The following is a 12,261-nucleotide window of genomic DNA, read 5'->3' as shown; positions in this document are numbered from 1 at the left end:
GGGGGGGGGATGCCACACACTTTTAAAGGGCCAGATCTCATCTCCTATGAACTCAGCAAGAGCTCAGTCATCACCAAGGGGATGGCCCAAGCCATTCACGAGGATCTGTCCCTATGATCCCAACACCTCCCACCAGGCCCCACCTCCAACATTGGGGATTACATTTCATCATGAGACCTGAGTGGGGACAAATATCCAACTATATAAGGCTATTCTCCTGGGGTCCTCATAACTCCTCTCCCTTGATGAGTTGATATCTTTTTGATTACATGGAATTATAGAGTCATGCCTTGTCAAGATGTGAGTGACATGAAGAAAGCATTTTATTCAAGATCGTCAGCTGGGATAGATTAAACAACACTTGGCAGCAATTAAAAATATGCAAGAAAGCCACCACACTGTACTTGTGAGGTTGCTTTATTTTTCATTTTTGTATTTTTGTGGAGATGGGGTCTCACTATGTTACCCAGGCTAATCTCAAACTTCTGGCTACAAGGGATCCTCCCACCTCGGCCTCCTAAAGTGTTGGGATTATAGGCGTTAACCACGGTGCCTGACCAAAGATTGCTTTAGTAAGCAGTTTTTCACAATTTCTTTACTCTTAAAAGTTTATATTAGCTGTTGTATTGTCAAATATTTGATAAAAAGCATAACTGAGTGAAGTATGGTAGCCTTTAGCAGTAACAATAGGAAGCCTGGTTATTGGACCATATGGCCATAAACAATATGCCTTACTGCTTACTTGGTGTCTGCTTACCTTAATTGCAAACAAACTCTTTAGAAAAAAATAAGTATCATGTAGAATGTAAGCCTTATGGTCCCCAACCTATAAAAATTCTATTCAGTATCTTGTAGGGTACCCAGTATATCCTTATAAGAGTAACATCTTGTGATTTTAGGATATTTATGACCATGTGTGTACTTTTTATTAATTGTACTCTGTTTCCTGTGGCTGTAATGTGATTTTCAAAGTCTGTATTCTGTTAGTAGAAGCAGTAAATGAGCAGTATGTATGCATTACTTGTTACCAAGAAACACAGTTCCCTATGGTATTCCTTCTGGTAAATTGTATTAATCATATTCAGATTATGTAAGAATATTATAAAGTAATTCATATCACAAATTGTCCTTAACGTAGCGTGTGTGCCTGATGTGGATCTCAAGTTTATTTTCTTTGCTATGTTTGATCTGCATAATTATAGTCTTGATGACTTTCAGTTTCCTTCAAGCAGAATAGTTCTTTGAAAACCAAACATTTAACCATGTACCCTCTGCCAAAAGAGAGAGAGCGAGCCCTGGGAAAAAAAGAAATATTACATTAATCAGTTTATGTCTGTTCTCTGTGTGAAATGGTTTCGAGGTGATGTTGGATTTGGGAAAAATTTGAGGCCATGTGGCCACCTTTGCCATAGACTTATTGTGAACCACCTATATGATGTGACTGCCACAAACAGTAAGATATGTTAATTTAGTATTAACAGAGGTGTAGCATTCCAACAGTAGGAAGAAAGAGTTCTGTTAGATTATTCTGCCATAGCTGGAATATTGTGTATATTTCTAATTATCTTATTTTTGTATTTGTATATTTTGCCCTCTGTGTGAACAACCACTGACACACATTTTCAAAGTAATTGTTGTGTTTGGAATACAACGGGAAAAAACTATCTGATCCACATTGTCTTCTAAAGTCCTAAGCCGTGATTTTTTAACATTATTAAGCATTATTTTATAATGAAAACCATCAGATAAATCAAGAAAAAATAAAGACTGTGATTATATTGATAATCAGAGTTCTAAAGGACCACTTCCTATGACCCTTTAACAAGCATTAGCTTGTTCTGATTATAAAATATGTAGTTCCCTAGTTGTCATTTTTGGGAAATCTTAAAGCAATGATCTATCACCTTAAAATACTTTTAGGGATAGTTAAGAGTTTTTTTTATTAGCAGCTTACATTTGAAAATTGAAATTTTCTATTAGAGATGTAAAACTAAAATATCTAGTCTTTTAAAATTATTTGCCATATTTTTAAGTATTATATCTGAATGGGACATTTTAGACATTCCTCTTGAAAAATTAAACTTAATAGAACTTCTTCCTCCGTCTTTGATATGAACATTCCTGTTTTCCATTAAAGTTAGAATCATCTCATTTTCTTTTTTCTTTTTTTTGGAGACAGAGTCTGACTGTGTCGCCCAGGTTGGAGTGAGGTGGTGCGATCTCAGCTCACTGTAGCCTCTGCCTCCCAGGTTCAAGCAATTCTCATGCCTCAGTCTCCCAAGTAGCTGGGATTACAAGTGTGTGCCACCACAAACAGCTAATTTTTTTTAATTTTTGGTAGAGACAGTTTTACCATGTTACCCAGGCTGGCCTCAAACTCCTGAGCTCAGGTGATTTGCCCACCTGGGCCTTCCAAAGTGCAAGGAGGATTGCAGGCATGAGCTACCATGCCCAGCCCATCATTTCATTTTCAGCATGTACAGTTCATCGTCTTTTTTTTTCCCCATTTTTAAAGTTATACAGAAAAGCCATAATATTAGCATATAATGTCAGTATGATTGACTAAAAGTAATCTTTATTTTTAACAGTGGACTTAGGAGAAAATCAAGGTAATTTCAATGTTTTTTTTTTTTTCGTTTTAGGTCTCCGGATAACTGTGCTCCTGACATCCTTCCTTACGGTTTTGGGAACTGGTCTAAGATGCATACCTATATCAGACTTAATGCTTAAAAGAAGGTAAATCCTGGCAATATAACATTTCTCCCTCATTTTTCATTTTATTTTGTGTATAAATTTTTAAGAAGATCAGTAAAGGGTCATATTTATAGAAGCGTTTATTTTTTTACCCTATATGATGATTAATTTAATTGACATTTATTGTCATATGGAAGACGCTATACTGGTTGTTGTGGAAATAAAAAGGGTAAGTTAATCTTCATATTATTCAGGAACAATAATCATGAGAAAATAGTAGTATAACATACCATTTGTAAATATAATAGTATAACGTACTATTTATATAATAGTGTAGTTAATGCTACAGAAGAAATACAAAATTGTCCCAAGAGACTAGTGGAAGTTTTGGCTGCAGGTATCAAAAAGAGGAGTCCATAAAGGTGGTGGTAATTAAACTAGGCATTGAATGATGAGTAGAATGTTGGTAACTATAGTCGGGGGAAGGGTATTCCAGGATGGGGGACTAGCAAGAGTGAAGCCATGGAGGCAGGTAAGCATAGGTCTTCTCTGGGGTGGATAGGTAGTCTTATTTGTATATAGCAGCCTTTCCGCAACTGGGACCATGGATTTATTCTTAGAGAGTGTAAGGTATACAAAGGTTTTAAATTTTGTTTTTATATTGGTTATAATACAATATTATTTTACCAGTAATAATCTGCAATAAAAGATGTTTTGTTGACCAGGATGCCAATTTCTTAAATTAGTGTTTCCCAGACTGGGGTCCTTGAATGTGACCTTGAGAGTCATTGAGAAATTTTTTCCCTTTCAGAAGGACCCGTAAATTACTCAAGTTCGAGAGATACTGGTCTACAGATTAAGGTGTAAAAATGAGATATAAAGAGATGAGGTTAGAAGGTGATATTTTGATTCTAAAGAGTCTTGATGCCATCCTATGTTATTAACAGTGCACTTTACTCACTGGATAGTGGGAAGACCCTTAGGCTCTTAATCAGAGGAGCGCTAGTTTCAGATCTGTGTTATATTCACTATGGATTGAGACATGTTGGATTGATTATAAGGGGTAGAGATTGCTGGCAGAAGACCTGGAATGATACAGTGGGACCCCAAGCTGGAGTCATTCTTTTGTTGGTTCATTTATTAGGTCATTCATTCATTCAACAGAATTCACTGAGCTTCTACTGTGTGCCAACCTCTCTTGTGGTCATTGGGAATATGATAGAAGACAAAGCAGATAAAAATTACTATGTAATGTAGTAAATTACATAGTACGTTACATAGTACGTAGTACATTTACATAGTACATAGTAATTTACTATGTAATGTACATTACATTACATACTGTGTATGTGATGTAGTTTCATTCCACTCAGGGAAACCAGCAATAAACTAGATAAATAAGTAAAATATATAGTATGTGCCAGGGAGGGTAAAATAGGAAAGAAGAATATGAAAAGGCAAAGAAAGGATGGTGAGATTTCAGAAAGAAAAACCTAACTGGGAAGATCACCTTTTGGGATAAAAACCTGACAGAAGTAATAGATGATGCAGTATCTAGGAAGCAAGTGTTATATGCAGAGAGAACCGCAAGAATTCAGGGCAGAAGAGGGACAGGGATGCCTGGCAGGGAGGCTGGTGTGGCATGGGAAGGGCAGGTAGCAAATGAGGTCAGAGCAGTTATGGGGTGGTAGTGGGAGTGTGGGACCAGATTCTTTAAGACCACGTCATCTCCTCAGCTTTTTCTGAGCTAGGAAACCTTTGGAGGTTTTGAGCTGAGAGTGCCATGGTGTTCGGCTGCTCCACTGAGAATGGACTGAAGCTTGAGGTCATGGGCATAAGTAAGGAAAGTTGGGAAACGAGTACAATAAACCAGGTGAGAGATGATGGTGGCTTGGACCATAGTAGTGGTAGTGGGAGTGGTGAGAAGTGATCAAATTCTGATCATCTTGAATATTCAAAATATAATTATATTCTGGTCCATTTGCTGATGGACCAGATATGGGGAGTAAGAGAAAGGAGTCCAGAATGATTCCATGCTGTGGGAAGCTGGGGTAATAGAAAGGGTGGCACAGACCTGAGGGAAAATGTGAGAAAAAGAGATGGGAGTTGATATGCTGGAAGTTTCACTGGAGGGACTCTGAAATTGGCGATTCCATTAACAGATGGGGAACGTAGAAGTGGGGGAGAGTGGATTTCAGGGACAAGATGTTGACTTTCTTTTGGAACAGAATTTTTCAGTTTCAAAATAAATGTTCAGTTTTGAATTTTCAAAATGTGTTCTCTTTCTAGAAAATTTAGGGTACAAGGGTTCATATTTTAAAAGGGAGATAGTACAGTCATCTAGGTTTCTATGGAAAGCTAGTCATAATTTTCCATCCTTCTGAGTTAGATTTTAACACAAGTCTCATTATTGTATTTGAGATGCTCTTAATTTTTCAAACACGCAGAGGTGTATTTTTTCAAGCATCCACAGATTTTAAGTACAAATTTTCATGTAAGCTTAAATTCAACACTGCTTTCTTTTAAAATGCATATTAAGGCCAGGTGCAGTGACCCACACCTGTAATCCCAGCACTTTTGAGAGGCTGAGGCAGGTGGATCTCTTGTGCCCAGAGTTTGAGAGCAGCCTGGGCAACATAGCAAGACCTCATCTCAAAAAAAAGTGCCCATTATTATTTTTGCTAGCTTTTCTTCTGTTTTGGGCCATGCATACTATTACTTGTCTCCAGTCTCATATCCCTTTATATCCTTTCCAGATATAAAATTCTGGGAATAATAGAGTTGACTGTCCATCTTGTTGGAGAAGGTGGTATGAAAAAGAAACAATTCATAAAGAAATGTAAGCAAATGTAGAACAGGTAAGAAGTAGAAATAAAAGTTCAGAGATTGAGTCTTTCATAAAAGAGTGTATAAATTGATTTTCAATCTTAGGCATTCATCTATGAGGACTACAGGAGTATTAACCCCTTGAAATAAGACTTCATTTTGTAGTCTTTAAGCATTTCTTTTAAGCAGTATTATTAACAATGCATGATGCAGCTGTTAAAATGAAAATGCTACACTTGGAACATGTGTTTTCAACAAATCGAGTCTGTAACCATCACTTTTAAGCTTCAGTCTCCGCCAGTGTTGAAACAAGCATTTAGAAGTCTGTGTTTTTGTGGCCTTGTTTCATTCAGAACTTTTTGAGCTTCTGACCCAGCCTTTTGGAATGGCTCCCCTGCACCCTTGACTTCCTGTATCTTAGCTCCCTTAAGTATCAAGACATGAGAATAGCAGCATTCTGACAAGCTCTTCCTAATGGTGTTCTACTTATATATAGTATCAGTATTTCTTTTATTTGCATAGTACCGATGAAAATTCAGGAAAAACATTATTTTGCCACGTTTCTCTTAGGTAAATAAGGAACTTGGAATAACAAATTATAAAGCATTTTTTCTTCTATGATCTGGAGCCAAATAATACCCCCAAAAATTGTAAATGCCATCACTCTATTGCAATGAGTGCTTACTCTATGGTGTGAAGTATTATATTGCTTTCCCAGTAAACAACTTAAGGACTTCTAGAGGGTGAACTTATAATAAATTATATCTACTCTTAATCATAGGTATATCCAGTGATTCCCATAACATATGCCATATATATTTTTAAATTTTATTTAGTTCCGGGTTGCATGTGCAGGATGTGCAGGTTTATTACACAGGTAAACATGTGCCAATACACACCACATTATCTTTCAATTCGGTGTAATTTTCATTAATATTAACAATAGTTAATGTTTACCAGCATGTATTAAATAGTTTGGTTCTAGTAAACATAGATTTTCTAGAAATACACTCCACTATGAAATTCTTTTTTTTTTTTTTTTTGAAACGGAGTCTTGCTCTGTCGCCCAGACTAGAGTGCAGTGGTGCGATCTCGGCTCACTGCAACCTCCAAGGTTCAAGCACTTCTCCTGCCTCAGCTTCCTGAGTAGCTGGGACTACAGGCGCCCACCACCACGCCTGCTAATGTTTTTGTATTATTAGTGGAGACGGGGTTTCACTGTGTTAGCCAGGATGGCCTCGATCTCCTGACTTCGTGATCCACCTGATTGGCCTCCCAAAGTGCTGGGATTACAGACGTGATTTCCATCTGACAGGATTATGTTTAAAATGACCCTGACAGAAAAGGTGAATTGTTTCGTGAATGATTTTGTGACAGCTGCTTAGCTATATGAATAAATAGGAAAAAGAACCTAGATCCCTGCCCAACCACTTAGTAAATCCCAGTTGGATCAAAGACTTACATGTAAATAATGAATCATAAAAGTATTAGAGCATGACTGTTTTATAGAATCTGAGGGTAGAGAGGGCCTTCCAATTAAGACACAAATCCCAGAAGCCATAAAAGAAAGCCTTGATACATTTGACTATGTAAAAATTTAGATTATCTTTATGATTGAATATACTGCAAAACAAAGTCAAAAGATAAGTTAACTGGGAAATATTTGCAACAATAAGACAAATGAGTAATCCCTTAGTTCTTTGAAATCAATAAGAAAAATAGCAACTCAAGAGGAAAATAGGTAATGGATATGAGCAAGCAATTACAGAAGTTGAAATATAAATGGCATGAACTCAAGAGAAGTTCAAGAGAGTTCTTTCTTGAGAACTTGAGAGAACTCAGGAGAATATTCAACTTTCATTGTAATTAAATACATGAAAATTAAAATAGCAGACAAATGTCTATTTACTGGCAAAGATGAAAAAAATTCATAATGTGCTATGCCTGAGATGTGGGGAAAAACAGACACTGCTGATGTGTGAGCAGTTTGGGACATCATTCTATTTGGAGGGCACTTTGGCAGTATTTACCAGATTCAAATAAACATGTCCTTTAACCTACACCTATATTTGCACTTATGGAAAATTAGCCCACATATAAAGCTCTATGAATTTGCAAGAATTACCATGTTTGTGCAGCTTTGCTTGTAATAGCAGATGCCTTCAGCAAAGGACTGATTATGATGCAGTATATCATGGAATCATATTGCACTGTGAAAAGGAAGTAAAATTCCTATAAGTGCTAATATGAAAATATCTCCAAAATATATTGTTAAGTTAAAAGGCAAACCTTAGAATATTATGTTTAGCATGTTCTTACTTAGAAAAAAATGGGAAGAGTATCACTGGTTTTTTTCTGGGGAGAGCATCTGAGGAATAGAAGTCTGAGGTGGAAAGGACATTTACTTTTCATTTTTTACTACTTTTGGGAATATTTTTACCATGTGCATATATTACTTTTTTTTTTTTTTTTTTTTTTTTGGAGACACTGTTGCCCAGGCTGGAGTGTGGTGGTATGATCATAGCTTATTGCAGCCTCAAACTCCTAGGCTCAAGGGATCCTCCTGCCTCAGCCTCCCACATAGCTGGTAGTACAGGTATGTGCCATCACGCCTGGCTGATTTTTAAATTTTTTATAAAGACAAAGTCCCACTATTTTGCCCAGGTTGGTCTCAAACTGTGGGCTCAAGTGATCCTCCTAACTCAGCCTCCCAAAGTGCTGGGACTACAGGTGTGAGCCACCGTACCCATCCTATATTACCTTTTTAACTGAAAGCACTAGCTAAGTAAAACTAAAATCACTACCTTAGAGCTTTAATAATGAGAAAAATAAAGAGAAGGAAGGGTTATATATAAATTTCCCCAGCATAGAAATGTGAATCTTTTGATGTAAAAAGGAGCAATTGGTAGATTTAACAACTAAGACTCTTCTCAGTAAAATACAGAAGATTCAGATTCCCCTATATCAATGTCTTCTAAAATATAATTCACAGACTACCTGCTTATTAAAATACAGATCCCTGGGCCCCAACCCAGTCCCACTGAGTAAGGCTTTTGAGTGAACCCTGAGAATGAGCAGTTTTAACAAGTTCTTTTAATTAGTCTTATGCTCATTTAAATTTGAGAACTACCTCCCATCTTCACTTTAAATAATAATTGATTAAACAAATAGCTTTGTGCTTGTCCATCCTAAAATATAATCACACAATACATTTAATGTCTTATTGTAAAGCAGATTAAGGATTAGCCTCTAATGAGTCTATTTGCCTTAATTTGACTCTTAAAACTGCAGGCAACTCAAGGCAAGTAAAACTCATGACTGTATTTCTGCATAGTGGTCAGATGGACTTCAGATAAGAAAGATTGATAAGAAAAGATGATCAGTCATGATAAGCACTTAGCAGGGAAAAAAAGGGAGTAAAAAGGTTTATAAAGGCAGGGCGTGGTGGCTCATGCCTGTAATCCCAGTACTTTGAGAGGTCGAGGCAGGCTTATCACCTGAGGTCAGGAGTTTGAGACCAGCCTGGCCAACATAGTGAAACCCAGTCTTTACTAAAAATACAAAAATTACCCAGGCATGGTGCATGCCTATAATCCCAGCTACTCAGGAGGCTGAGGCATGAGAATCACTTGAACCTGGGAGGTGGAGGTTACAGTGAGCCGAGATTACACCACTGTACTTTAGCCTGGGCCACAGAGCAAGACCCTGTCTCAAAAACAAAAACAAACAAACAAACACACAAATCACAAAGGGAAAGGGTTTTTGGGTTAGAGTTAGGCTAACATTTTAACAACATATTGCAGCTTTATGCTTCAAAACAGATTATAAAATTAAAATGCAAACTAGGAGAAATGGTGTTGCAAATATAATAGATAACTTATAAGTAACATGAGCGTTTTTGAAAATTGAATAGAAAAATGGACATGGTAGACATGGCTAACAATTGTTGATTCTCAGATTTCGTCGTTTAAATTTATAATTTAACAGTCAACATTTATTGGCAATATATGTTAGTATCAGTACAGACTGAGCTGTATAACAAAGAAACCAAATATATTGAGGCTCAATAAGGTAGTAGTTCATTTTTCTCTCAAGAAACAATCTAAAACAAGCTTGCCTAATCCACGGTATGCATGCTGCTCAGGATGGCTTTGAATGTGGCCCAAAACAAATTTGTAAACTTTCTTAAAACATTACGAGTTTTTTTGTGTGATTTTTTTTTCTTTTAGCTCATCAGCTGTCATTAGTGTTAGTATATTTTACGTGTGGCCCAAGACAGTTGTTCTTCTTCCAGTGTGGCCCAGGGAACCTGAAAGATTGGACACCCTTGGTCCGAACGATAGTGGACTATTCAAGGGAAGTAGGCAGCTTTGTTCTGCAAGGTCTTCCAGGACCTAAGTCGCTTCTCTGTTGTTGCTCCAGCATCTCCTAGGGTGATATTATTGTCTGTATCTGGCTGTCGTTCCAGCCCACAGGAGGGGAAGTGGGATATCCAAGGCAGGTGACCGCATCTTCTTCTTTTTTTTTTTTTTTTTTTTTTTTTTTTGAGACAGTCTCACTCTGTCACCCAGGCTGGAGTGCAGCAGCATGATCTTGGCTCACTGCAACTTCCACCTCCCGGGTTCAAGCAATTCTCCTGCCTCAGCCTCCTGAGTAACTAGGATTACAGGCACCTGCCACTATGCCCTGCTAATTTTTGTATTTTTAGTAGAGATGGCATTGCATTATGTTGGCCAGGCTTGTCTCGAACTCCTGGCCTCAAGTAATCTGCCTGCCTCAGCCTCTCAAAGTACTGGGATTACAGATGTGGGCCCCCACGCCCGGCCTGTTTTTGTCATTTCTAGCCATATCTCATCAGTTGCAGACTTAAAACTTGGTCACATGGATCTAGAAGAGAGATTGGAAAAGCAGCTCAGCGGCAGTGTATGTAGTTAAACTCAAGGATGCCATACCAAAACAAAGAAAGGGAGAATAAATAGGCGGAAACAGTTAGGAGTCTCTGCTGTCAGATGCCTCCATGTGTCCATGCACTCCCCTCTTCCCATGCAGAGAACACATTCATCCTTCCTCAATGGAGAAGACTCGAAGTCCTGTCCAATTAGTGTATCCAGCTCAGAATCCAGAATCTCTGGGCTCTATCAGATCTTTGTGGCTCTCTGAGAGTAATTTCTTTGATTATTGTTTGTGGCTTTTGGCTTTGTCCTCTGGAAGGCTCTTTTTTGTCCATTATCCCCAGTGACCACATCTGAAGTGGTTGTTGGACATTTCACCTTCTGCTTGATGCTGATTTGGGAACCTGAAGATTACTTTAGGGATCAAGCAGTCTTAAACCTTGGTAGAAGTGTTTTGTAGTATCTTGGCAATATGCTTCCCTCATATGCTTAGTAGTCTTTTGGTCTATTTATATCAGGTAGGTTCCATGGAACTGTAGCCATGCCAAAATATTTCTCCTTCTGCTAATGGTTCTTACACCTGTTGAATCTCCTCTTTCCTTTACCAGCTTGGGTACCCATCGCAGATTTTCTCAATTTAGTGGTAGCCTTACCTTGATGCCATCTGAAAAAAGTAGGCCTGGGAAGAAAAATAACACCCTTAACCTAATTTTTGCTGCTAGACTGGCTCCAAAGCACATTTTATTTCCTGCCGTTTGGATTCAGAAGCAACCTGAGGCTTCAAATTTCTGGATTCTCATTAAATTTATATTGCAGGCCTCGGGCAGAGAAACTGTCTTAGCAGAGCTCTTGTCCATTCCACCTCTGCTTGCAAACCAGCTAATTCTTTATATCTCTCTTGTGCCATCCTAAACTCAGTAAGGGGCAGGAAACACAGAGTAATGTTCTGATTTTTTTCCAGCCAATCCCAGGTCATCACAAGCAGTGGTATTGCTGCTGCCACAGGTCACCTGCCTACAGCCTGACCACTAAGTCATTGCCAACATCTTGTGCCTTTGTGAATGCAGCACCCCAATTCTTGAGCTCATTTCTCAATTGGAGGACAAGTTAAGTTGCTGTAATGAAGAGATATCAAAATAGCGGGGCTCAAACAAGATGGTATTTCTTTCTTATTTAATAGTCCAGAGTAAGCAGGTGGGCCAGGGCAGGTAGCAGTTCTGATCTACAGGGTTGTCTAGGGACCTGGGTCCCCTCTGTCTTGTTACCTTCTCCCCGGGTAGATGACATTGACAGTATAGTAAACAGCCAGTTCATCAGCACAGTAGTCACATTGCACCCCAAAGGAAGAAGCAGAGCACAGGGAAGCAGTTGTCTTCATTCTTCATGGAGGTGACCTTGAGGTCTTCCTGCTCTAGTCTCATTGGCCTGAACTTAGTAATAACAAGGCCCCAGCTAGCTGTGAGGGGCACTTTTACTCCTGCAGGAATTTAAGGTCCTCTGTAACTAGAAGGAAAACAGAATGACGCTAGGATAATAGTTAATCATCTCTGCCACAAGCAAATTGGCTACCTATTTGGAAGGAAAAGACCATTTTGTATCCTCGTGTCATATGATGTATCAAAATAAATTCAAATAAATGAAATGGTTACATATTTAGCTGAGAAACAATATATGGGGATATTTATTTGATCTCCACATGGGAAAGATTTTTTTCGAACATGAAAATAAAGGAAAATCATAAAGAGAAAGGCTGATAGATGTGAGGAAGAAGTCGGAGGAATGTTTCCTTGCCTTTTCCAGCAACTACAGTTGCTGCTTTTGAAAACAGGAAGGGGGCCTTGAGCCAACA

The 12,261-nt window shown here is 38.2% G+C and overlaps 1 protein-coding gene across 1 annotated transcript in view; it reads left to right on the top strand.

Moving 5' to 3' along the window:
• SLC49A4 (solute carrier family 49 member 4) overlaps positions 1 to 12,261 on the top strand; it is an 85,752-nt gene that overhangs the window by 9,814 nt on the left and 63,677 nt on the right. The window contains exon 2 of the mRNA XM_017855360.1: positions 2,643 to 2,736. Within this exon, the coding sequence (XP_017710849.1) occupies positions 2,643 to 2,736 (94 nt within the window). The remainder of the gene's footprint in view (positions 1 to 2,642; positions 2,737 to 12,261) is intronic.

This window comes from Rhinopithecus bieti, unplaced genomic scaffold (genome assembly GCF_001698545.2).
Source record: "Rhinopithecus bieti isolate Rb0 unplaced genomic scaffold, ASM169854v2 scaffold_39586, whole genome shotgun sequence".
NCBI classification, from domain to species: Eukaryota; Metazoa; Chordata; class Mammalia; order Primates; family Cercopithecidae; genus Rhinopithecus; species Rhinopithecus bieti.
This window is presented reverse-complemented; position numbering and strand designations above follow the sequence as displayed.